At 28.2% G+C, this 27,934-nt stretch overlaps 2 protein-coding genes across 2 annotated transcripts; both read left to right on the top strand.

Moving 5' to 3' along the window:
* Positions 1–11,231: 11,231 nt before the first annotated feature.
* LOC114189624 (uricase-2) lies at positions 11,232–15,105 on the top strand. The gene is made up of 8 exons (XM_028078246.1): positions 11,232–11,553; positions 12,176–12,268; positions 12,542–12,617; positions 13,105–13,214; positions 13,393–13,484; positions 13,802–13,975; positions 14,103–14,193; positions 14,785–15,105. The coding sequence occupies exons 1-8, from the start codon at positions 11,347–11,349 to the stop codon at positions 14,866–14,868; spliced, it is 927 nt and encodes a 308-aa protein (XP_027934047.1). The 5' UTR covers positions 11,232–11,346; the 3' UTR covers positions 14,869–15,105.
* A 2,409-nt stretch (positions 15,106–17,514) lies between these two features.
* LOC114190285 (probable L-type lectin-domain containing receptor kinase S.5) lies at positions 17,515–25,949 on the top strand. Its single transcript, XM_028079112.1, has 6 exons — positions 17,515–17,941; positions 18,325–19,020; positions 19,376–20,155; positions 24,521–24,683; positions 25,009–25,215; positions 25,793–25,949. The coding sequence occupies exons 1-6, from the start codon at positions 17,515–17,517 to the stop codon at positions 25,947–25,949; spliced, it is 2,430 nt and encodes an 809-aa protein (XP_027934913.1).
* Positions 25,950–27,934: the final 1,985 nt, after the last annotated feature.

Raw genomic sequence — 27,934 nt, 5'->3', positions numbered from 1 at the left:
TGTTTAATTGTATTGGGTATTGGTAGGCCGACTCAAGGATAAAACTTGCACTCTTTACACCTATGGTAAAATAAGACCTCAAAAAATATTTTTCTACTACTAATATTTTTGTATTAAATTAATTATAAACTTATGTTTAAGAAAAAATGCCTTAAATTTTTTTTTTACTATTAATATACCTTTATTAAATTAATTATAAAATTATATTTAAGGAAAGAAAGGCCTCAAAAAATATTTTATTACTAATATAGTTCTATTAAATTAATTATAAATTTATGTTTGAAAATAAAATTTAATTAAACTATTATTGTATAATAATTTTTATTGGTATTAAAAATGATAATTAATGAGTTTTTAAAACACTTTTTAGTAAATTATAATTTTGTGTACGAAAAAGAGAATGATTAGCGATATTTTTATTCTCTTATAATTAATCTGTATTCTAGTTCTTCTTTTATCTCTCAGTGACTTCTTTTGCTTCTCCTTACTTTCTTCTTTTCTAAGAGTCATTTTTTTAGGGTTTTAGCATATTACATTCTTTGAATCTCCTTATCTTGAATCTCATATTGTTCGTGTATACCAATATTTTCATCTTCATTTCTGTTTAGTATGTTTTTTCTTTCTATTTGTATTGGTGTTATTTTTATTTTGTTTTGGATTTGTATTAGAATTAGAAATGTGTTATTTCTGGCCAGTTTTGTTTTTCGGTACTTTTCGATTTACGGGTTTCAAGAGTTTTTTTTTTCATACATTTTGTCCACTTATCGAAGAACAATAATTTTTTTTGAATAATTTTTATTATTAATTAATCTTAAAATAAACTCTACAGGTTTGTGAAAGAGTTGAGACTTGAGATACTACAAGTCTACTATCAAGTTTACTTCCTTGAACACTAAAACTAAGTTTTACTGTTTTAATTCATTCGTTTTATATACTTATCTTCAGTAGTATTTTATATAATATAATTTTTATTTCATATAAAAATATATAGATATGTCAACTGGAAAATTTGAATCAGGCTATTCAGAAATTAAAAACAAAAAAAAAATTGAGTCATTAATTGCATCACAAAAAGGAGATATGAATAAATTTATAAAATTAGATAAGAAAAATGAATTAGAAAATACATGTGGGTGCTATTTGAATGAACAAGATAATAACAATATAGATATAGATGAAAACAACAATAGAAAGATAGAACTAGTTAGTGATTAGGATAATGTTAACAATTACAATGTTAGTTGCTTTAGTCGAGAGGAGTTTCTCAGAGCTAAAGATAATAAAAACTTATTTAAGATTAGCAATATCCCGAGAAAGATTAGACAAATTAGCTCGATTATCTATTGAAAAAGAAATGTTAAATAAAATTAATTATGACAATTTAATAAATAATTTTGCATAAAAAAAAGCTTGAAAATAAATTTTAAATAAAAGACCTCATTTTTTTTAGTTTGCTTTAGGTCTCCTAAACTCTTTAGTCGCTCCTGAGTGTTGGACTTCCTTCCTATGTGGAGAAAATACCCAAAATTTGATAAGTTCAAGTCTCACTTAACCTGGAGGAGAGGGAGCGGCAAAATAAAAGGAGAGGCAGAATAATAGAGTTAGAATCCACTGAAAATCTTAGCACATTGAAAGAAAGATAGAGGAAAAAATTTGTTCACGTTTTTCATAGAGTTGCTACCGTAAAATCGGTACTGCAGATTCGTTCACCGTTGGATCGTATTGAAAAGTTTACAGCACGTTTGAAACACATTGTTCTTCATTCTGACCGGTCGGATTGTTGATACAGGATCTAAGTTGAGAGAAATTAATTTCACACTACAACATTGATTTTATAGGTTTTTCTTCTCTTTGTTCTTCCATATTTGAAAGCTTTGTTGTTTTTCTAATTGGTTGAGTGTTGGCACTAATTTGTGCAATTAATTGAGACTCATTTGTACTCTTGTTGATCATAGTAAAGCTATTTATTTGGTCTGGATGACTCGTGATTTTTACCTTAATTTGAGGGGTTTTCCATGTTAAAAATACTAGTGTCTTTATTTGTAATGGTGGTGATTTATTATTGCTGCTCTTTGATAATTTTCCCTAACTTGCAAGAATCTATGAGGATCAACTATCAGCAACAATAATAAATTACCACAATCACAAATAAAGACACCAAGATTTTTAACGTGGAAAACCCCTCAAATCAAAGATAAAAATCACGAGTCATCCAGACCAAAGAAATAACTTCATGAGTACAAATGAGTCTCAATCAACTGCACAAATTAGTGTCAACACCCAACCAAATAGCAAAGCAACAAAACTTTCAAATAGGAAAGAATAAAGAGAAGAAAAACCTATACAATCACTGTTGCAGTGCAAAATTAATTTCTTCCAACTCAGCCCTTATATCAACGATCTGACTGATCAAAATGAAGAACAATGTGTTCCGAACTTGTTGTAGAATTTTCACCACAATCCAACGGTGAACGAATCCAAAGTGCTAATTTTACACTAACAGCTCTGTGAAAAACTTGAACAGATTCTTCCATCTACCTATCTCTCAATGTGCTAGGGTTTTTAGTGGTGGATTTTGACTCTATTGTTCTGCCTCTCCTTTTATTTTGAAGTCCGCTCTCCACTAGCTTAAGTGAGACATGAGTTTCTCAAGTTTTAGGCATTTTCTTCACATAGGAAGGGAGCTCAATAGCCAACAAATAGCACAAACCCTTAATTTACCCGGTAATATAAAATAATTATCTTCTCTATTTTCTTATTCTAAATTTTTGTTTTATTTGAAGAACTCTTTTTTTTACTAAAAAAATTTTCATTATCTCACCATTGTTTCACTAGTTGGATATTTAAAAGTTTTCTTAAATCTCTAAGATATTTTTCATCTTGTCATATCCTTAATTATACATTTGTTTTCCTTTTTATGAATTCATTCTATTGTGTATCAAATTGTTTCCCAGATACACATTTGACTATTTTTACTTCTTTTTAATATTTTCATTTGTTGTTTATTATTATCATGTAGAATATTGTTATGATATTTTTATATAATTATTTCTATTTTCTAATCCATTATCATAAGTGTAATTATATCACTATAATTAAATAAAAAAAATTATTTACTATAATATAATAATTCAATGTCATTCTCATGAATCTTGTTTATTACCATTAATCATATATTAAAGTTCAAAAGGTGAACATTTTACGCTAAATTTTAATTATTATTAATTTAACATTTATTCTTTGTGTGATTTCATTCAAGTGATATATTATAATTTTTATTAGTATATAAAAAATATATTTAATTAGAATTTAAAGAATGGGACAAAGAGTAAAATATTTTCTAAATTTGAATATCTAATTTGTTTTTGTAACCTTTTAAACATATTTTAAACTTTGTTAAATTTTTCTTATTAATGTTTGCATATTTAATAAATGTTTTGGTTCTCATTAAATTTTATTTGGTATTCTAATTTGGAATGTATACAATTATAATTTTTTTTCTAAATATTTGATGTTGAAGAAATAAGAATACGTCATTTTGATATTGAATATTTGATAATATTATGTTTTCTTTGCAATAATTTTTTATTATTTTATAAAAATTGGTTAATTGATATTGAAACAGTAAGAAAGCGGATACGAGTATGGGTACATGTGTATACTCGTTTCCCGATGGGAATCAAGATAAGACAAAAAAATTATACTCGTTGGATTTAGGTATGAGAATGAGGATAGATTTTTTCTTTGGATATGGATATGAGATAGTGAAGTTTGTCCCTTCCTCTTCTTGTTGTCATCCCTAAGGGAGATGGTCAATGTGATTGTTAAGAGAACATTAAGATCAAGTGATAAAGAAATCCATATATAGCATGTTGACATGGTTGAGAATCGATTTATGGGTACAAAGAGTCGTGGAGTTTACGAAACTCCTGGAGGAACTATGTTGTTTGTTGTTGTACATGAGTTGGAGTTTTGACATTTGATCAATATATATATATATATATATATATATATATATATATATATATATATATATATATATATAAATTCTTTTTTCGTTACACATTTTTCTCTCTCTTTTCTAATTGTTTGACTTGATTTATATCCATGAAATTTACTCGCATCTCAAAGATATTTTCCATCTTATCATAACCTTTATACGATTATGTTTAAATGATGTATTATTAATTACAACCACTCAAACAATTTTATGTCTCACATTTAAATATTTTTACTCCTTTTTAATTTTTAATTTTTTTCACATAAAAATATTTGATTGTCAATTTCAAAAGTTAAAATGCATAAATCTTTCATTTAGCAAGTAATAAAAAAAATCTCTTTAATCCTTAATTTTTGTGTTATATGAATAACTTTTCTTTGCTAAAACAACTTTCACTATCTCTTAACAATTCGACTACTTTGATATCTGAAATTTTTTCTTAGATTTTCAAAGTAATTTTCATCTTATCAAACCCTTAATTATACTTATTTTTCTTTGTTCGATTTTATTGAATTGTGTATCAAATTGTTTTTAAGACCCACATTTAATCATTTTTACTTTTTTTTAATATTTCTACTTGTTTATTTTTATCATGTAGAATACCATTTTGATTTTTTTATATAATTACCTTTTATTTTCTAACTCTTTTCATAAGTGTAATTTTATCACCACAATTATATAAAGACTTTTTATTTACTAAAATATAATAACTTAATGTCATTGTCACATAGATTGAAGTTCCAAAGATGAAATGTCTATGCTAATTTTCAATTATTAATAGTTTAATCTTTATTCCTTATGTGATTTCATTCCAGTGGTGTATTATAATTTTTATTAATGTATAAAAAAAATTTACAACACGAAAACTATGGCAAACATGCTTGTTCCCTTTGCTAAATTGAAAACTAAAGAGATCGTTATAAATATCTTCTTTAAGAAAATCAACTCGTTCAACAAGGCAATGAATAGATTTTTCGCACCTATAATGGGTAATGTATTCGAGGACGTTATGGTCAATCCAATCATACCCAAGACAAAGTGGGAGACCTAGGTAGTCCCCTTCACCGGTCGCATCAACATCTACATCAATACCTTTCCCTTAAACATCCTCCTTCAAAACATCTCCCAGATCACCCAACAATGATGCGACATCTTCACTCCCAATTCCACCAATTATGGTGTGTTTGGATTGGGAAGAGGATTTGATAAAAAGTGAGTGGATGAATTGGAAGGGATTGTAGTATTGTTTGGATTAAGGGAAAATTTGTGTGTTTTTAGTGGATTTGAGATGAAAGTTTGTGAAAGTTTGTGTATGATGTGATTGATGGGTATGATAGATTAAAAAATATTTTAATGGCACAATTAAATGATTATCATTTTACCCCTGAAGATAAAGGTGATATAAATTTAAATATAAATAGTGAAAATAATATTAAAATGAAATTGAAGTTATTATTTAAAATTACAAAATTATTAATGTTATTATTAATCTTTTATTATTATTATTATTATTATTATTATCAATATTATTATTCATCTATTATTATTATTATTATTAATATATCATTATTATTAGGAAAAAATATGGTTTTGGTCCCTCAAGTTTCAGAGTAAACTTGCATTGTTTAGTTCATGTACTTTCAAAAACATTGGTTTTAGTTTCTATTTTCTAACGGCATTAAGTAATGGCGGACCTTAGAACAATGATAGTGGGGTCATGGCCCCCCTCCAATTTTCTTATTCTTCTATAATATATATATATATATATATATATATATATATATATATATATATATATCTTGGATTTCAATATGTTTTTAGTATCGAAGTTTTAATACAAAATTAGAATTCGTCTATGTCAAAAATTTTAATATATTTTTGTCCCAAAATTTAAAAAATTAATGAATATAATCTTTTTAACCTAATTACGTTAATTTTTTTTAAGTGTAAAATGTGTTTTATGCTATCATTTGAATTGTTTACATTGTCTAACACATGTCAGCTTTAATATATACTAGACATTTGACACATCAAAGACTTTAATATACTTGTGTCCCTAAATTTAAAAAATGAAATAATATAATCTTTTTAACCTAATTTACGTTAAATTTTCTTAAAGTGTAAAATGTGTTTCATGCTATCATTTGAATTATTTATACCGTCTAAGACATTTCAACTTTATTATATGCTAGAAATTGCGATTGACACGTAAAAAACGTTAATATACTTGTGTCCCTAAATTTAAAAAATAAATTGATATAATCCTTTTAACCTAATTACGTTAAATTTTCTTAAAGTGTAAAATGTGTTTCATGCTATCATTTGAATTATTTATATTGTCTAACACATTTCAACTTTAATATATGCTAGAAATTGCGATTGATATATAAATTTTTTTAATATACTTTTGTCCTTAAATTTAAAAAATGAATTGATATAATCCTTTTAACATAATTATATTATTTTTTTAAAATATTAAATATTTTTCATACTATCCTGACATTTATTCTTTGGGATTACTCTTGAAAGTGATGTGTTCTTTTTACAACTTTGTCATGTTTCCTTATCTTTTATTTGAATGTGTCACTCAAATGAAACTCATCATTCTTCGCGCTTTCATCGTTAATAGATTTTAATTCATGAGTTTTGAGTTTCTAACACATTATTGAGTTGACCAAAATTATTCCAACCTTCTAAGATTATCACTTTTACAGTGAATAACTTAATACTGTGATTATAAAATTGACAAATATAATTTTTTATTTGAAAGTTATACATGTTAAGATTTAAAATAAAACTAATTATCTTTTTTACTTTTCATTATTATTTTTAACGAATAACCGTCTTATTCGATTGTTTTTCTAATAACTATATTTTACAACGAAACTAATTAAGTTTTTCAAAAGCAAATATTTCATGCATATATTTATGAATATTTTTATTACCGTCATTAAATCCACATATATTTCATTTTTTCAACTGCATCCTGTTGACACAATTTTTTATTTTTTTTATTTGGAAAAATATATATTTTTATAAAAATAAATATTTAAAACTATAGAAATATAGAAATTTTGTTTAGAAAAAATTTTTAATAAGAAAAACCATAAAAATATAAATTTCAAAATATAAAAAAATATCAAAATTGTTAATTGAAATGTATAAATGTCATAAAATAGAAAAATCATTAAAATTTATTAAAAAAAATTATTTAGAAAATAAATATAAAAATAGAAGTAGGAGCTTTTCTATGCAATTTTGTTTTAATTTTAAGAAGTTCGATTATTATAAAATCTGTTTTTTGTTTTCTTAAATATTTTAAACAACAAAGTAATATTTAAAAGTCCAGAATTTGGTTTTTTTCAAAACCACATTTGGACTGATTTTCCAGTGCAAAATGATCATATTGAAGCTAGGAATTCAAAATATCTTTACATTTAAATAATTAAATATTAAATATTAAATCCTGAAAAGTATTTCTTTAAATAGAAAATAATAATCAAATTTATTTCAAATATCTTAAATTGCTGGATTTTTAAATTTCTATTTTTATATTTCTTCTAAAATAAAATTTCTTAAATAAATTTCTATACTTTTTCTATTTTCAAAATTTTATGAATTTTAATTAAAAATCTATATTTTACTAAATTTATAATTTTTTTTAAATATTCAATAAATTTTAACATCTTGTCTATTTTAAATTTTTATAAATTTTAATTAAAATTTTTTATATTTTGTTATGTTTTTAATTTTATATTTTATAATTTTTCTATATAATTTTTTTAAAAACAAAATTTCTATATTTTTATAATTTTAAATATTGTTTTTATATTTTTTCCAAATAGAAATTTTATATTTTTTTCAAACAGAAAAAATATTAAACTCCATCTTCGTTAAAAGGATCTAGTTGAAAAAATAAAATACATGGAACTCGTAATAAATATGCGAAAAAGTTTACTACATGAAAAAACTCTATATTTAGTTATTATTTAACATAGAAGATAATTTATAACCAACAATATGCATGGTTTATAAGTTTTTTGAATTTCGTAATATTATTTAGAAGTTCTTGTTTGAAGACAATTTACCATGATTTTTTTTTAAGGTCTTGTTTGAAAGAATCTTTTGAATTCATAATATTCACTAACCACGTATGTCACATGAATTAACCTTGTTAGTACTATATTAATAAAACTAATAAAATTGCATGATATTTTAAAAAATAGAACCCAATTGAAATTGATCAGATAACTTAATTAAGATATTTGTAAAAAAGAAAAATAAAAAAAACCAACGAAGGATTTATACTTTGAATCCACAAAGAAAAAAAACTTACAAACCATTCCTCCCGGATGTAATTAAATTCTTATTATCAAGTCAATTCTCGAAAACCTTTTTGATGCACTTTATTATTAAATTTCTTGAGACAAATTGGTCTAACTTTACTAGTTCTACATGCCTGAACCCAAAAGTATTTTATCATTAATTATTTAATATAAAAATAACATATAAAAAGGATTGTATTTTTGTAAGTTTAAAAATAGATTAAACTGTTATTTTAATGCAAATGTTTATATCCCATTGTTGAAAGACGTGTGTAATCGTGACCTTCCAAAATTTCCACAGAAAAAGTAAATCGAAGATACTAAAGTTTTAATTATTTTAAAACATAAAGTTTCTGTCATAAATATTCATTTTGCCCCACAAAATTTGGTGACAATGAAATCTTCAAATTATTCTTAATAGTTTGGATTACCATCTTTAACTTTCCACATCCTCCTCCTTTAACTTCATTTGAGGATAGAACTTTCCACATCCTCCTCCTTTTGTATATGTTTTTATTTTTATATCTATTTATTTTATTACCAAATCCCAAACAACAATAATATTTTGGATATTATTTTATTTTAAATTAATTGTACGGCAAAAATAAGTGTATAAATAAAACATATTTAGTTATATTTATAGTTTTGTTTGTATTCTGTTGCCTTTTTTTTTTCTTCAACCCATTGGATTAGAGATACACTATTTTTATAACAAAAGATCTGAGTTAGATTTTCACATTATACATATTTGGAAAAGGTATAAATAATTGTTTTCTAGTTAAGTTTTATATCCAACGTGCAAATGATAAAAGAATGTATTAATATAATAACTCAATAACATAACACTAAGTAAGTAAATAAAATTCCTCCCAAAATTGAAAAAAATATGTGAGAAGCACCAAAAAAAAATTAAATCACGATAAGAAAATCGAACAAAAGTATAAGAGATGTGGAGATTTAACACAAAATCCTTTAATGTAAGGGTACAAATTAAGAATTGTCTGGGAAATAAAAATAATACAGAAGAGTTTTTAACAAATACATAAACAATATGTACAATTAACTAAAGCAGGGTAAATATCACTGAAAAATAACAAAGAGGATGAAATTTTTTAAAATAAAATTATTTTATTGAACAACCTTTTTTCCTTTCAATTTTAACCAAAGATTTAATCATTGAAAACAAAGAACCACCTCTTATAAATCTTAGAACGTTTTTATTTTAGTGAATATATGCTTTTTCTTCTTTATTCCCCCTTTCTAGTTGTTGTCACATTTTCAGTAATGAATATTTCTCATCAATACAGTCCTAATTTGACACTTCTCCAATCAAATAAATGAAAAAAATGAGTTTTTCACATTTAGACATATTCTCTACATAAAAAGAAACAACACAAACTTAAAACACAAACTTAAAAGAAGATACCATTATAATTATAAACTTTGATTACATAGTTAATTAATAAAACTTATAAACTCTAATTACATAATTAATTACTCAAACTTCTATGAATTGAAAATTTGCACAATTTAATAAAATGTGGGGTTCTTTTTATAAGTAATAAACTCAACCTTTATTATAGTTTTGTTAAGTTTAGTCAAGTATATTTTTAAGGGTTAAATATATTTTTAGTTCTTGATTTATGGTGAAAATTAGAATTAGTCTCATTTTGAAACTTTGGTCCAATATAGTCTTTTCAACTATGGATTTAGTCCTTTTAACCAAATTTTATTAAATTGATTTGATGTTTCAAATGTCTTTCATGATAATATTTGAGTTGTTTATACTGTTTGACACATTTTTACTTTAATCTTATTAGCTAAAATGGTTGAAATGACTAAATTCGCGTAATTGTAAAGTTGAAGGACTAAATTCTGCCAAAATTATAAAGATAGACTGATTACAATTTTTACTCAAAGATAAAGGATCAAACAAATATTTAATCATATTTTTAGTTATTTGTATTTTTTTTTAAATTTTAACTATAATTTCAATCTTATAATTTTTACTTTTATTTAACTTTGTTTAATTTTCAATTTAATTGTTCATAATCTTTTATTGCTTTGAACATTGGAAAAAACGCATGATGCTCGTAACTAAAAGTAGCTTGTGGTTGTTATTAAATATAATAATTTGATAGTAAAAGTGAAAATTGAATAAGGTTACATACTTCATCTTATCTTTGTTCAGACTTTGGTAATCTATATTAAAAGCACGTGTTAACTCTATAAACGAAGATTTGAATACAACTTAAAAACACTTGAAATTTTTCACAAAGAAAGTTAAATAAAACCTATGCAGAAACCAAATAGACAAAGTATGAATAAGTTTTACAATACATTTTTTTTTCAAATAATATATTCACCCTTAACAAGAGAAAATTAAATATGCACACCTTGCACATATAATATATTTTTTAAAATTATTATAGAAATAGTAAACTTATTATTATATATTAGTTATGATGGAATCGTCATAATATAAAGTTTTACACTTATTCATTAAACATATAAATTAGATTGCCGTACTGACTTTTAACTTATTTTAATACATCTTACCTTTAAAACCTGCATGTCCTTATCCTATCCTAGTAACTCCACGACACATCTATGATTTTCAAATTGGGTTTCTTTCCACGTAGCAAATTCATAAAAAAAAAATATACTTTTTATTACGAATTAAATTTTAAAAATGTGGAAATGTTAGTCTCTCGTTTCACTTTCCTCTAACTTAATTTTATTAACCAATTTTAATTAATCGAAGAAATTCAATCTTAAGTCAAGACCAATATGTAGTTAAAAAATTGAAAACATTGGAACTTGTTTGGACGATGATGTAACGCGCACACAGAGTTACTGGTAAAACTGTGAAACTGGCGAAGGTGCCATTGTCCGAACTTGAAACACGCGCGCGTATAAATAGAGCGAAACTCGAAACCGTAAAATCACTCTTACTCACTCTTTCACCTCACTTAAAAAGAGAAAGAAAAGAACACAGCAACGTAAAAGTGTTCCGAAAACATGGCGCATGAAGTTGTGGAGGGATTCAAGTTCGAGCAGAGGCACGGAAAAGAGCGCGTGAGAGTTGCGCGCGTGTGGAAGACGCCACAGGGTCGCCACTTCGTTGTGGAGTGGCGCGTGGGTATCAGTCTCTTCTCTGATTGCGTCAACTCCTATCTCCGCGATGATAACTCTGACATAGTTGCCACCGATACCATGAAAAACACGGTAATAACAAGTACCACCTTGTAAATATCAACTCCTATCTCTGATTGCTTCTTCTTCTGTTTTTTTTTTTGTTTTAACAGTGAAGCTTGTACTTGTTCTGATTGCTTGATGCTTTCTATTGGATGGGGTTCGTTCTCAAAACTTAAGGAATCAAAGTTTTGAAATCACTTTGAAAAAAGTGTTTACATTTTCACGTAGTTTACGTGGAAAGATTTGTGAGGAAAGTGGAAAACAAAAAAGTAGAGAATCTGAATCTGTTCTCATCTTGCTCTGCAAGTGACATCAGGTGTTTGGGTGTGTGGAGTTTAAGGTTTTGATTCGTTGTGCTCTTAAACGGGGCTGATATTATACCAGTTAATTGATTTCTGGTTGTGAATTTTTAACCCGTTTACCCCTTTGATCTGACTGTTGCTTAAGATCTATTTTCGATGGTTTACCCATTTAGTTGAGCTTGAACATGAATAACAGTTTGAATTTTCAAGATTAGATCCTGTTCATGAATGTCAATCTTATTTTCTTGTCATGGTACATGTTTCTCGAAAGCTGAATTTATATAGAACAGGAACATGTTTGTGTGATCTTCAGTTCACTAATTTTTTAGTTTTATGTAATGTTGAATTAGGTTTATGCGAAAGCAAAGGAATGTTCGGACATACTTTCTGTCGAAGACTTTGCTATTCTACTTGCCAAGCACTTTGTATCATTTTACCAGAAGGTTGGTCACTGAAAATCTTCTATCAGTTTCTGTACTCCATGATGCTCTCTATTTGTTTTTGTTGTTTCTTTATCCTGTTGTAGTTTTTCTAATCTGTTTTAAACTGAACTTTTTGTTCTGAACCGTCTTTTAATGAGTCATGTACCATGTTATTCACGCACCAATTGCAATAGTTTTGAGTGTAATATGAATTCAGATTTTCTGTCGAGTTTTTGGAATTTTTGGTGTTGTTTCTCTGCTCTAGAAAGAAAATTCTTACTTGCTTTTCTGTAGGTTACTGGTGCTATTGTGAATATTGTGGAAAAACCATGGGAGCGTGTCACTGTGGATGGTCAACCTCATCAACATGGTTAGTCAAACTACTGTACATTTCAAAACAATTTGTCTGTTTTAGAATGTGCTTGTATATATCGTACTCTGTTCCATTCAATTTCTGTTACAGTTGAAGATTCTAGGTTATAAAATCTGAAATATTTAAGAGAGTTTTAGCTACCTTTTTTCTGTTCAAACTTTCATTTTGTATCTTGAACAATTCAGTTTTTTTCATTGGCACTATTGATATCAGTTAATCACTTTTTGGTTTCTTCCCTTTTGTATAAGTGTTAGAAGTCTTACTTTGATTAAAGATAAAACAATTTTATAATATATAAGTCGGATGTACAAACCTCACCTTATAATCCGATTTTGTCGGTTGTTAGGTTTAAAGTTCACTTTCTAATAATAAGTACTTATTATTGAAACAGAAAATACTGATAAATTCTTGATTTAGTGAAACAAATCTGACTTATAAACTGCACTTTGTTTCTTTTCTGAGTCCTTGGTTTTATTTCTGCAAGGTTTCAAACTTGGATCTGAGAAGCATACAGCAGAGGCAATAGTACAGAAATCTGGTTCACTGCAATTGACTTCTGGTATTGAAGGATTGTCAGTGTTGAAGACAACCCAGGCAAGCTTTTTACATTTGATTTTCGCGTAGTATTTCCAATTTCTGTAACAAAATGTTGTTGTTAGTACAATTGGAGATAACATGATATATTAGACAGCTTTTGTTACAAAGATGTATTGTTCTGAACATACATGTTGATGCTGGTTTCCTTGTCTGTTTTTCTTGCACTTTTGAGCAGTCTGGTTTTGTGAATTTCATAAGAGACAAGTACACAGCACTTCCTGATACCCGTGAGAGGATTTTGGCAACAGAAGTAACTGCTCTTTGGAGGTAAGTTTTAAATTCAATCCCTTTATCCTATATAAACCAGTTCTATGGGTACAATATGAACAATTTCATTAGTATTTCTTGAAAATTTTCTTGTCATGTTCACACAGGTTCATCCAGGTAAGGATTTTTAGTCTGAGAAGTTTTCTCATTGACCATAACACCGGTGTTGTTTTACTCGTGTTAGATATTTCGGTTAGATGTAACAGTTTTAGACTCATCTCTTTGTATTTTCTTATTTATAAATACATAACCCTGTGTGCTCTGTAGACATTAGAGATTCATCGTATGTCTCTTTCTCTTTTGTTTCAACAACGTAGGTATTCGTACGAATCGCTATACACCCTCCCTCAGAAGCCTTTATACTTCACAGACAAGTATCTGGAAGTGAAAACAGTTCTGGCTGACACGTTTTTTGGGCCACCAAATACTGGAGTCTATAGCCCTTCTGTTCAAAACACACTCTACCTGATGGCAAAGGCAACACTGAACAGGTTATTTGTCTCTCTATTGTCTCTTCATTTGACAGACATTTTAGGTTGTCCCCTAAATGCCACAAGTTCAATGAATTTGTTTCAATCATAGAGGGAATAACAAGACTTTTATGTTTTTGTGTTTCAGATTTCCTGACATTGCTTATGTCCATCTAAAGATGCCAAATCTTCATTTCTTACCAGTCAACATCTCAAACAAGGATGGTCCAATTGTGAAGGTATTCATTCTTTTCCCTGAAAAGCTTGCACAAGTTAGACATGTTCACCAAATAATGAACATAGTTTGAAATTTTAACTCTTTTTTTATTAGTCTTACTTACCATGTTACATCACTTCAAAGAACAATACCAGTTTTTCACTCCAATGATGCAATTGTTTTGGTATTGAAAGATAGAAAATAGATGCAGGAGATATAAAATCGGGTATTAAACTAGCGTAATAGTTTTTACATTGCAATAAATATAAATAATTGTAAGGAATTTTTTTCCTATATGATATACCAAGAAATCAGATTTTAATAAATCTAATTCTAATTTATAAAACCTACCTAGGAAGTACCATTGGAGAGAGGCTATGCAAACAATAAAACCAGTTCAGTTTGAGTCAAGCTATTTTCATAAAGTGTTTGGTTAAGTTTTATTCCAAAAAGGTTCTTTTTTTGGATTGGTTTGGTATGAAGCTGTTTGATTAACCATTTTACACGTATGCATATGCATCTGCATGGTTAGATTTTCCAAAGAACCTCGTTGAACTGCTTTCAAATTACTTTGATGTGTGACGATTTTTGAATGACACTGATGGTTATGCAGTTTGAGGATGATGTGTATTTACCAACGGATGAGCCTCATGGATCAATTCAAGCAAGCTTGAGCCGTCTTTGGTCAAAGCTGTAGAAACTGTAGAAGCTATTTGTGGTGCTCATCCCTTCTGGCCTCAGAGATGCTGCTTTCTTTCCATTGATGCATGTGTCATGTAGTTCTGGTTTTTGCTATCTTTGTATTTTGTTTAGTGGAGAAACTAATATGCATGAATAACTTCCACAAGGGATATTCTGTAGATTGCACCAATGTTAAGTTTTTGATGTTCGAATGGAACATGAATAAAATGTTTTTATTATGGGGTTCATGCAATGCTTCTCTATTGTCATGCATTTTTTATAGTCAAAAAATTTGAAGCCAGAGTTGCTGCCAAATTTGGCAAAGACGAGGTTTTTGTTTGATGGTTTGGATCACTAATTCACTACAGAAAATTTGATATATATTTTTATATATTATTGTCACAAGGAGATAAAGAGGATAATTCCCTGATAAGAGTAATTAAACTCACATCATAAAAGTAACTTGGTGTAAAAAAAATACTTGTGTTTTAAATCATCTAGAAGATAAAAAAAAAGTGATATTATATATGTACTCGTGTAATTCAAAATAACAGTACAAAAATTTATATACGTTTTATTTTATTTATAGTAAAATCTTTTTGAAGTTCTGTTGTAGCATGAATAGTAATCTAGTTTTAGTCAACATGTGTAAAAAAGAGCCTTCATTACTGTTTCTATTATACATTTATATTATATTTTGTGAAAATACTTTTAAACTTGTATATCTTTACATCATATCGTTTACTCATATTTATCTTTTGAAAAATCTTTTAAAAAAATTAACTATTGGTTTTTCTTCCCTAACCATTTTAAAGATAAAATAATTTATTAAATTTTTATATTGTAAGAAAATGCAATTATAACAATAGAGAAGGCAATATAAAAGTTATTAGTTTTTTTATTAATTGATGGCAGTATCGTTTACTCAACATGCATAATATACTTTTCTTATTCTCTATTTTCTTATGCGTCCTACTTTTTCTTGGTAAATCAACTCGTAATAATTAGAGAAGCAAAAAGGATTCAAGTTTGAGATTTTTGGATTGAATTATTCTTTGTAAAAATAAAATAAAAAGAAGCTGAATTTTATGAAAGAGTTAATGAGAGGGATAAAAATGAACACTTATTAATTTAAATAATGAAAGAAAAATAAATCAAAACTTAAAAATATCATAACAAAATTTGACAGTGTGTGAAATTGTTTGGAGATTTGACGTATAATGCAAAATTATGTATATAATATAGGGCGTTTATTAGGGTGAAGTTTATAGCGTAAACAAGCATCTCAAATGGTTCATTGTGAACCGTTAATTCTGAGTTAGATATAGTATATAGTATTAAACCTAAGAATACAAAAGAATGCAAATTTGAAATTCAAAAGTAATTTTTGTTGATTTGACATATTAGAAGTGGTGGAATGTCATTATGTCAACTCTAGAACATCTGATACAATATTAATAATAGACAATAAATATACTTTAAATAGAAAGTCTTATTTATTCTTTTTCACATTCAAATAATAATTTGAAAACTCACTTTCGGGTAACATAACATGGTTATTGAAAAACATGAAATTTTGTAATTATAGAAAAGGTAAAAGTAATAGATGTCAATTCCTTGTATAATTTTGTTCAAATATCATATATCATTTCTCTTTTTGAAATGACACGTTCATTTTCAACAAAACCATAAAATATTTCACACCTAATAAAAAAATAGTATTTTGAAATATATGTATTATATAAATAAATAAATGGGAAGAGAGTGAAAATTAGTGCTAATGAGAAATGTACTTTAAAATTGTGTTCTCATGATACGAGATCTAGAAATTTGTTTAACAAAAATAAAATAAAAAAGTAATTTATCATTTTTTTTTACTTTTTTAAGAATAATCTCAAAAAGTTCTAAACATTGTCATATTTTATAAATATTATACGACTTCTTTATTCTCAATACTATATTTTTTTCCTATGTATGAACCAAACAACGATTAAACCATCCATCTCCAAATAATTGCACATTGATGATGTATTTTTATGTCATATTAATTTAGTATTTGAAAAACAATTAAAATTAGAAGAAAATATAATAAAATTAGTATCAATTCATAATTCGCATTTCTCATTGTATTAAAAATTGTTGAGACAATTGAATAATACTAATTTTTAAAAGTAAAATGTAATTAAGGGTTGATCGGTCAGAATCACATACAGGGGAATGTAAAATATTCATGTATGACTACTATTATTTCTTTTCCCCACACGTTTTCTTCCTTCAGATAGTTTGAAAAAAAATTAAGGGTCAAAATTTAGATAATGAAAGAACCAAAACATGTGTAAATTCCTAGGTAGTATCAAAGTTCTTGTCCTTTCTCATATTTGCATGTACCATTGTACCACTTACCAAATAAATCAACAAGAAGCATATATTTGGTCCAAAGTCAACTTGTGTGTAAAGTAAAACTCATGAGTGCTACTCTGGCTTTGCTCACTTCTCTCAACAACAACAACACAACACAACATTCAAAACACAAGAAAAACTTCACCACCACATAGTACATATATATATTCACATGCACACCAAACATGAACCAAGGGAAAAAGGAAAAAGGAAAAAACCCTTCTAAGTTATTTCATTGTTGAGCATGCACAACACAACAACCATGTTCATCATGCTTATGGTGCTCTTCAACTTGCTGATACAAACTCAACTTGGTGCAAGCACTGTGGTTGACCACAACACTTTCTCCTTTGTTACTTTCACTTCTGAGAGTTGCACCAATGGTGAGCTTCTCTGCATGGGTTCAGCCACTGCAGGTAATGGGTATTTGAGTCTCACACCAGAGCCACAACAAAGCAGCAACTCAAGTTCAACACTGTCTAACACAACCAGAAATGTTGGAAGGGTTTTGTACCCTCACCCTGTGAACGTTTGGCCTGCAATTATCTCCACCACATTCACTCTTAGGATCACTCCCTCTTCAGAAAACTCAACCAGCTATGGAGATGGAGTGGCACTACTGTTTGCTAATGATAATAGGCCCTCACCAAATGGCTCATATCATGGCATCTTTGACCAGTCAACACCAGGTAAAATACTATATTAAATTATTGTGTTGCGGTTTAAATTTTTTTCTCCTTCCACCTTTAGAGACTATACATTCTAAAACGAATAATACTTAAGATGTATTATAATTAACAACGATTCTATCATTAGATTAGACTAGGATGGAAACATTATCGTTCATCTCTTGAAACCAATAACAACCATCAGGCTGTTATTCTCCCTAGTCTTCTTAGTCCTCAACGGGATGGTTTATGTTCCTATCACGTTCAATAGTGCAAATGAATACATACACACATGACAAATTAGATAGTGTTTTCTTACACGTGACCAAAAGAAAAGACTTGTTTTAAAATTTTGCTCAAGATCCTGTGCTCTTGATTTACTAATTTTGATGAATGTTGTGCAGGTGGGGGTGTTCAACAGCTAGCTGTTGAGATGAACACTTTGATGAATGGACTTGATCAAGATGGAAACCACATAAGGATAGTGACAACAAGCATCACAGATCCACTTGCATCTGAGAGTCTCAATAGCACTGGCATTGACCTCAGAAGTGGAAGAGACATTGAGGTGAAAGTGGACTATGATGGATGGAGTAAAATGATTTTTGTCTCTGTGGGATACCCAGAAAGCCAATTGAAGAATGTCCTTAACCATTCAATTGACCTACCTGATATCCTTCCAAGCTCCATTTATGTTGGTTTCACAGCCTCCACAGGCAGTACTTTTTCTGAAAGCTACCAGATCCTCAACTGGGTATTCACATCAGTGCCACTTCCTGTTCTTTCTGTTGAACACAGTAGAGTTGGCACCATCAAGACCTTATTGGTAATTGTTCTGGTGTGCTTATTTCCTTTTATTTGGATAGCTGTTTGGAGAAGATATGTGAGGGGTAAAAAGAAGGGGGATATAGAAAGCCTTTCCAAGAATGCTGCAGATATCCCCAAGGTCTTCACCTACAAGCAACTATCAAGAGCCACATGCAACTTCAGCCAGGAAAATCTTCTGGGAAAAGGTGCATTTGGCAGTGTTTATAAAGGAATCATATCATACTCAGGAAAAACTGTTGCAGTAAAGAAGATTTCGGCAACTTCTAAACAAGGTATGTTTTGGTAAATAACACACCTTAACAAAGTACACTAACAACTGCTAGGGATAATGTTACCATTTAAAAGACTTAGAAACTGGTCCAATAATGTGTGTAAAAATCCAATTGATAATGAATATCTTGAAATGCATTCTTAGGAGGTGGATTTTAAACTTAACTCAATCTTACAAAAATTAGTTTTTAGGATAAGATTTACACCTATTTATATACAATTTCACAAAACCTACTTGTAAGACGAGGTTTTTATCTACTTGTATAATATGAATTGACTTTATCTCTAGTCGACGTGAGACTTCTAACATCCTACTTCTATTCTTAACCATTTTTTGCCACTTGTCTGTGTACTCAGGTGAAAGAGAGTTCTTAGCTGAAATATGTACCATAGGGCGTCTTAGCCACAAAAACTTAGTGAAGCTCCAAGGGTGGTGCATTGAAGGCAAGAATCTTCTCCTGGTTTATGAATACATGCAAAATAGAAGCCTTGATCACTTCATAGCCAAAGGAAATCTGAACTGGGAACTCAGGCACAGAGTATTGACAGGGTTGGCATCAGCATTACTCTACCTTCATGAAGAGTGTGGAAACCCTTTTGTTCACAGAGATGTGAAGCCAAACAATGTCATGTTGGACTCAAATCACGATGCTCATTTAGGAGATTTTGGGCTTGCAAGACTACTCAAAAGTGAAGGCTCAGTGACCACAAATCTAAATGGAACTCTTGGATATTTGGCTCCTGAACTAAGCTTCACAGGGAGAGCTACACCAGAATCAGATGTGTATAGCTTTGGCATGGTAGTTCTTGAAGTGATATGTGGGAAAAGGTTGAACTGGATCAAGCAAGGGAACAGTTTTGTGGATTCTGTGTGGAATTTGCATGCAGAAAATGGTTTGGTTGAGTGTGTTGACAAAAAACTAGACAACAAATTTGATGCTGAAGAAGCTAAAAGGGCACTCATAGTTGGTTTGGCTTGTCTGCATCCTGATTCAATGTTGAGGCCAAGGATGAGGAAAGTGGTGAACATTTTTCAGAACCCAAATGAACCTTTGATGCAGTTACCAAAAGTGAGACCAACAGGAGTTTATGTTTCGGTTTCTTGCAGTTCATCATCCTCAAACACTAGCTCTAAAAGTGAGTTACAACTCCAATCATTTACAACATCATCACATGAAAAATTCAACAGTGTGTGAAGAATTATCATCAGTGACAACATTTGCAACTGTCTATGATTACTTTCCTGTGAAACACAAACATGACTCTTCAATGGCTTGTTCTGAAGAATCAGAGTTAAAAGACCTTTTTTTGCAGATCCACAACAATTTTGGATTTTGGGTAGATAGTGATTTTTTGTAGAAATTAGAAAATCCTGTGTTATGATTATATACATTAGGAGTAAATTTTATATAATCTAAAATATTTAGATTATATATTCATTGTTAGGAATATTTGTGTGTATTCTTTTATTCTATATGTATTCTTTTATTCCATCTTCATATATTATAATTTTTTAAAATTGTCTATTTATTTTAGATCAATTTATATTTAATTTTTTAATAACTAATAATAATTTAAAAGGGGTGAAATATAACTAATTAATGTTTTAAAATTATTATAATTAATTAATGTTTTTTGGATGATTTTGAATATACAAATAATTTTGATTATTGATATAAATAATTTATAATATTATCTTAGTTTCTTATAAATTGGGAATCATAAGTATTATAATATCTGTGTTGTCTTGATTTCAGCCGCAAGATGAAGGTTTTGGAGTCTTTTGTTGTGACAGTAATTTCAACTTCTTCTAAATGTTTGATTTTGGCCATACGATTTCAATTTTGGTGTTATGATTGAGCCATTTTAAAAGTTAAGCCTTCTTTTATTATTAATAAAGTTTAGATGTTGGGTTCAAAATTTACCATGATGACAACAAGAAGCGAACAAGAAAACGAAAACAAAAGTGGAAATTTGTTTGAACAGAGAGGGGAATTTATTCGAAGCAGGTAGAAAAGTTGTAATAAATTTGATTGGTGTGATATAGGAAAAAAGATTGACTAATATAATAAATTATAAAAATATGTTTAATTTGATTTTTAAAAAAATGTTATATATTAAAATTTAAAAATACTTAATCATAAAGTAATTAATTTATAAATTTGAAAATAATATTTTAATTTATTTTTATTCATAACATTTCATAAAAATATATGAATTTAAGAAATAATTAAAATTTTAATATAATTTTATATTTTTAATGTAATTTTAACTTTTTAGTAATATTTATTTTACATCGAAAAAAATATCACATCTTTCAATATGTTTCCTTTTACTTCACTACTTATTTCACATTTTTCAAAATATTATCTCAATTATAATTTGTTGCTGAAATATTCCATATAATGTTTTCAAATTTTCTTTATTTATATTCTGGATTAAATATTTCAAACTTTCGGTAAAAATTAAAATTAGTCTCTTTATGAACTTATTAATTTAGTCTTTCATCATTAAAGTTGCATGAATTTAATCTTTTTCAGAATTTGTTAACAAAATTTTGTTAAAAAAATTAAATATCCGTATTTTTAAAGATGAGGAATATATTTTGATTAAACAGTATAAACAATTCAAATGTTATAATGAAATGCGTTTGAAATGTGAAATAAACTAAATAAAAATTATTTAAAATGAATAAATTCATGTATTTATAAAGTTGGAGGCTAGATTAAACTAAAGTTAAATTTAAAAAAAAATTAATTCAAATTTTTATTGAAAGTTAAGAAATTAGTTTAATTCTTTATACTTTTATACAGATATTCTCAGTACATATTTTGTTATCAATTTTACAACATAATTATTCTATTAATTTTATTTTTTAAGTAAAGTTTATTTACTTTAACTATTTTTTTGAGTTTAACCCATTTTTTCTAAAATTTAGCAATTATTTTAAACTAAAATAACTAGTTATAATAAAAAAATCTAAAAAGTGGTACTCCCTAAACTATCCCTCACAAATATAACAAAAGTCTCTACAACTCCTTATTTTTAATATTTTTTGAATTGAATGTTCTGGAAAGTATTTTCAAATCTATAAAATGCTTTACAGAACACCCAATCTAAAATATAAAAAAACAATTTTTCGAAATAAGTGTTTTGAAAGGTATTTCTCAATCTGAACTTATTTTCCTAAATACTTGTTCTAGATCCTTCGTCACCTCCTGGTTGAAGGAGAGTTGCTACAAAAAATATGATGACAAAGAAACATAATAAAGTGTTGGTGAGAAAAAGGGGATACATGGAAGGAGCTATCACAAGAAGTTGAGGAAGGAAAAATTAGGGTTCATTCTACTGTTGACTCAAGGATAAAATGAGTATTTTATAAATTAAGGGGTGCATGAAGAAAAAAAATGGGGTGGAGGAAGTAGTAACCGAAGGTGAGATAAACAAGATGATATACAGATAATAAAAATGATGTATAACTACGTAATTCTGTACATATATCTTTTCCAATGTGACCAAAATCGTAACAATAAAGAAGTAAGAAAATAGTAAAATGATAAAATAAAAAAGGAAATAAAAGATCACATAAATGATAGCATCAAATCATATATGCACTTTTTTTATGACAATGATTGAGGCTATAAATGGTCATTGCTTGATTTGTGGGTGTATTACTTACATGCCCATTTCTTTCTATCCCTATGGGTGGTTAAAGGACTAAACTACTTTTGCTATCTTTTTCTTGTTATTTCTCACTTCTTTATTTCCTATGTTATGTATGGATTTATGGAAAAAAGTATTTTGGATTCAGTAATTGAAAAGGTGTTTTTTAGATTGTGTAATTCATATTTCTTTTATAAAAAACATTTTGAATTGTGTAATTTATAAGATACTTATATGTAAAATAATTAATTTTGAATTGTGTAATTTATAAGACAATAAAACAATTAAGGATCTCTAAATTCTCGTACAATAAAACATAATAGAGTACTAACTTTCATCTATAAGAGATCCTCTTGTGAATATGCGTTCTCAATCTACAATTTTTTGTGTGTTCTTCAACCACCCGTTTCTCAATCTATCTTTATGTTTTTCTTCCCTCTTCTCATCACGTTATTGATTAGTTATTGTGAAAAGAACCTTATCGTCAGAGATAGAACCACAATCCCTCTTATAAACCAACGTGTTGATTTTTATTTTATTTTTATCTTTATTTTATTATTACTTCTCATAATAATAATCAATAAGTCTTTAAATTTTATTAAATCACAATTAGGTCCATCATAATATTTCAAATGAGTCGTATAATATAATTAATTCGTCAATTAATTTTAATATTATTAACTATTCAATGCAATTTTTTGTATGAAAAAATCACTTTCAAAATTGTGAAATTTTGAAGTTTTTTCTTTTTCGTGTAAAAATGACATGAATTGTAGAATTTGAATGTTAAAAAAGTTTTAAGATTGAACACTCCAAAAGTTAAAAGTAATTTTCTTTTACAATTTTGAAGCTATTTTTTTTCATGAAAAATTACTTCTATATTACATAATTCATAAGTAAAAAGTTTTCAAATTGTGTAATCCATACACTTTTTTTCATATAAAAATGACTTTTGAATTTTACTATGTAAAAGTTTTTTTTTTTCATAAATTAAAACAAAATAAATATTACAAAAATGCATAAATAAATTCTCTAGTTGGATAAAATATTTAAGTTGAATTGAATGTAGAATTAATGACCATTCATTGCTTTGTGGGTCAAGTAAGTATTTTCAGACATTATTTGTATGAAGCATTTTCCAAGTGTTTGATTAAACTTATTTTCAACAAATAATAGCTTGTTTAGGTCTTTCTTCTTCTTCTTTTTCCATTACTATTTTGAAGATTAGGCAAGTCTCTAAATTTGAGCCTTACCAATTATACACTAATTAGCATTTCAGACTGTGAAATGCTAAGTGTGTCAAATGTCAAATAGTATAAAATAATGTGTGTCCATACTTACTTTTAAGGTAAGAAGCCTATCTCAGCATCATCAATGCTAGAAAGTTTGGTCAGTGTCTCTATAATTATTGAGCAAAATTTTATGATGCATTCCATCATTACATTTATTAACCAAACCCTTGGCATGAAGTGATTAGTTTCAAAACCATACTCAGTTTTTTTTTTTTTACTAGGAATAATCATTTTATAAACAATATTCAATATTTTAGTCATGAGAGTATTCAGATAATATTTAGATTGTTTTAGCTAAAAGTGACTGATGTCTAAATGATACTCGGTTGTATCTTTGTAATGTTAGTGAAACTTCATAAATTAATCAAGCACTAAATGTAGAATGCATTTAGAAATAGACTATTATAAAAACTCTAAGGGTAATTTTTTTTCTTTTTTGAAAAGCATGTTACAAACCTGAACTAATTAAGAAATGAAAGTCTCTCAAACTACATTTTTGAAAAAAGTTTTGAAAACTCATCTATTAGACAAGGTATTGTAACAATAGGTTTGTACCTGATCGATACTATTTCGGTGCAGAACCAGACGATCTCAAGAACTCTCTGTGTCGAACCTCCTCCTGTTCCTCCCTGGACTCCTCCTGGATCACTCTACCGTCTGCACTCCGGGGGTGGGGGTACCTGTAGGCACTCCGACGCTCAAGTCAGAAAGTGATTGATATGAGGTGTAATTGGTTAGTGAGAAAAGCGTACCTTTACCTGTTCACTAGGCCTTGATTTATACTAATTTCTTAATGGACCTGTTATTATTATTTGCGGGTCACTCGTATTCGAGGATCGATTCTTTCCCTTTTCGACTGAGGTTGCACGCATCGGTTCTTTCGTTATTGGCTGAGATTGTTCTTCTGTGTCTTTGTTAAAGATCAGCTCTTTCCATCCTGAGATTTGTTCGTTTGTACTTTTGTCAAAGATCAACTCCTTCCTTTTTGGGGTTTGGCCATCTGTACTTCTCAAATATCAACTCCTTTTTTTTTAGGTTTACCCGTCTGTACTTCGCCAAATATCAACTCCTTCCTTTTTGGCTGAGATTACGCCGCTGCTCCTTTGTACCTCTGCGCAATAATCCCATATTCTATCTGTCACATCATTGGGCTAGGATGTACACGGCCAAAAGGGGCCGGGATATATCCAGCCATCACACTTATTGGGCCCTCTGTTGTGTTGGAGAAAAGGTGAAAAGCAGGTACCCCAGTGACTAGGCCACAACGAATGTGCCTCATACTTGGGTCGGGGTGATCTGGGCCATTTCTGTCTTATTGGGCCGGGATGTACCCGGCCATACACCAACAAGGTTGAAGTTTTTCATTACACACTGACACAAAATAGACATTTTATGTTTGCGATTTTACGTCTGATCCACTAAAATCAGACATAAAAAATGATTGATGGCAAACTTGTAAATAAGTTATCAATTGATTATGTCTGATGCCCTAGGGTCAAACGTAAATCTCATTTCTTACGTCTGATTGCACACGCTGCACGAAAATTTACGTCTGACGCGCTAGAGTCAAACGTAAATTTACGTATGATTTATCCCATCAGACGTAAATTTATCTCTGATTTGTCCTAGCCAGATGTAAAACATAAATCCCTAATCTTCTTCCCCACAACGCCACGATTGTGCGAGAAAGTGAATTTGTGGTTTCGCGACTGCACCACTTTTTCATCGCGTGATTGATTGTTGAGAGGTTTGTTTCTCTTTTGATTCTGTTTTGGTGCATATCCATTTACGTTGAAACCCCAATTTTTCGCAAATCCAGTGGTGACGGTTTGGTGGAAGTGCAGCGGCAGAGGACTCTGGTTGGCGACGTCGCAGATTGTGTTTGCTCCTCTCATGTGCTTTTTCAATGGCTATTTGGAGATGGATCTGCGATATGGTTGACAAGATGGAGTGTTGCAGGAAGTGGATCGCTTTAGCAAGTGCTCGTTGTGGCTGGTGGCTGATCTGTGTGGTGAAGGATGATATGTTTATGTGGAGGTGGTGGTGCTCCGACGATTGCGTCGTGGTTGCGTGGTGACTTTGTGGAGGACCTACAATGGTTGGTGCAGATCTAGCGTGTGGATGTGCTGTAGTTGTTTTTGCGTTTCATGTAGTGGGTTGACGATGCAAAAGCATGGAAATTTGTCAAAAAAATCATGTGTAAAAATTTACATCTGACACTGCGTACCAGACGTAAATTTACGTATGGTACATAGTGTCAAACGTAAATTTACGTCTGTTAATGCATAGTCATACGTAAATTTATGATTATCGTTACTATGTCTAACCTAAACCAGATGAGAAAAGCAAAAAGCGCCGGACGTAAATGACTTTTTTATGTTAGTGATTCAACCACATCTTCATATATATATATATATATATATATATATATATATATATATATATATATATATATATATATATATATATATATTTCACTTGTTTTTGTACTTTTTACAAAAATTGTGTTTACTTTCTCTTGATAATGTGATTGCTTTATTTGATAGACACACTTGTAACAAAATATTATTTCATCCAAACTTGGTATTGTTGTTATGATATAAATAATAAGATGTTTTATCAATATTATTCTACTCAATAAACATTAGAACATCGTTTATGAAACTATTAAAATAAAACCAACTTAATTAGATTGTTCATGATTAGATAATTTTGTCTAACAAATTAACGTTGTCCTTTCAAACAATGTGAGAAGTATCTATAAACAATTGCATTAATTGGTTAACATTTGGCTAAATGTGTCTGGAAATCACATTATCTCTCCACAATAACCCAATTTATTAAATTAAACCTTATACATTATTTTTAACACATAATAACTAGAAGGATTGGTGATGAACATGACAAATCATTCCAAATATAGTTTATGGATTTTTTTTTCAAATACTTTTATATAGAACACATGCAATTAACTTTTTTCTGTCCGATGTATGATATAAATAACCAAAATCAGCTTTCAAAATCTTGAAATGCAAAAATAAACTTTTTAGAAGTTAGAAGAAAAGTCCAAACGTAAGAAAATAAAAAATAAAAATAAAGGACCAAAAAGTAGAATAATCTATAATTAAATAATATTGTAAGACCATGCGGATTCATTTAACTTATATTATTTATTTTATTTAACTTGATTTTAATTTTTATGTGCTGTTTACTTATGATATTTATACTAAATAAATAAATCAAAATTTTCCTACTAATAGCATGAATGAAAATTTGGATCAATAACAAAATCAGTCATTAATTCCTAAGTCCAATACTTTTAAAACTTTTATTATATTGTCCATTATAAAATTTATTTCTTATCGTAATATACAAAATGATAGAAAGTTCAAATTATGGAAACCAATCACCAATAACAAAGCAAGATATATGACTGGTACTTTTACTAGTCACATAAATAGGACCATTTCAACTTTTTTGTTAATCCTTATTCAAGATATAACTTTTTGTGAGGAAATCAAAATCCATCAATTGTATAAATATCAAAATTGCTACGAATTATTTTCATTTTAAATGATAAATATATAATAGAAATATATCTTTTTCACTCATCCTGTCGATCATTAAAACGACGTTTATTTGATAAGATTGAAATAAAAAATTGAATGGTCCGTCAACAATTTATTTATTTTGTTTACTCATCTCTTCTACTCTTTCTTTTTCATTTTTTAAATCAAATATCTTTAATTTATTTTAACCTTTTTTTTTATCGTAAGCACTTATTTATTTTGTTATACTTTTAAACAAACCAAACATTTAAGCATACTTTGGGTTTCTATACTTTACTTATTTATTTTGAATTATTTATAATTTTGTTAACTTTAGATCTAACACGATATTAGAAAAAAAATATTATACTCATATGGCCATTTTAAATGATTGAAAGGGTGGGAACTACGTA

This window comes from Vigna unguiculata, chromosome 7 (assembly GCF_004118075.2).
Source record: "Vigna unguiculata cultivar IT97K-499-35 chromosome 7, ASM411807v1, whole genome shotgun sequence".
Classification (NCBI taxonomy): domain Eukaryota; kingdom Viridiplantae; phylum Streptophyta; class Magnoliopsida; order Fabales; family Fabaceae; genus Vigna; species Vigna unguiculata.
This window is presented reverse-complemented; position numbering and strand designations above follow the sequence as displayed.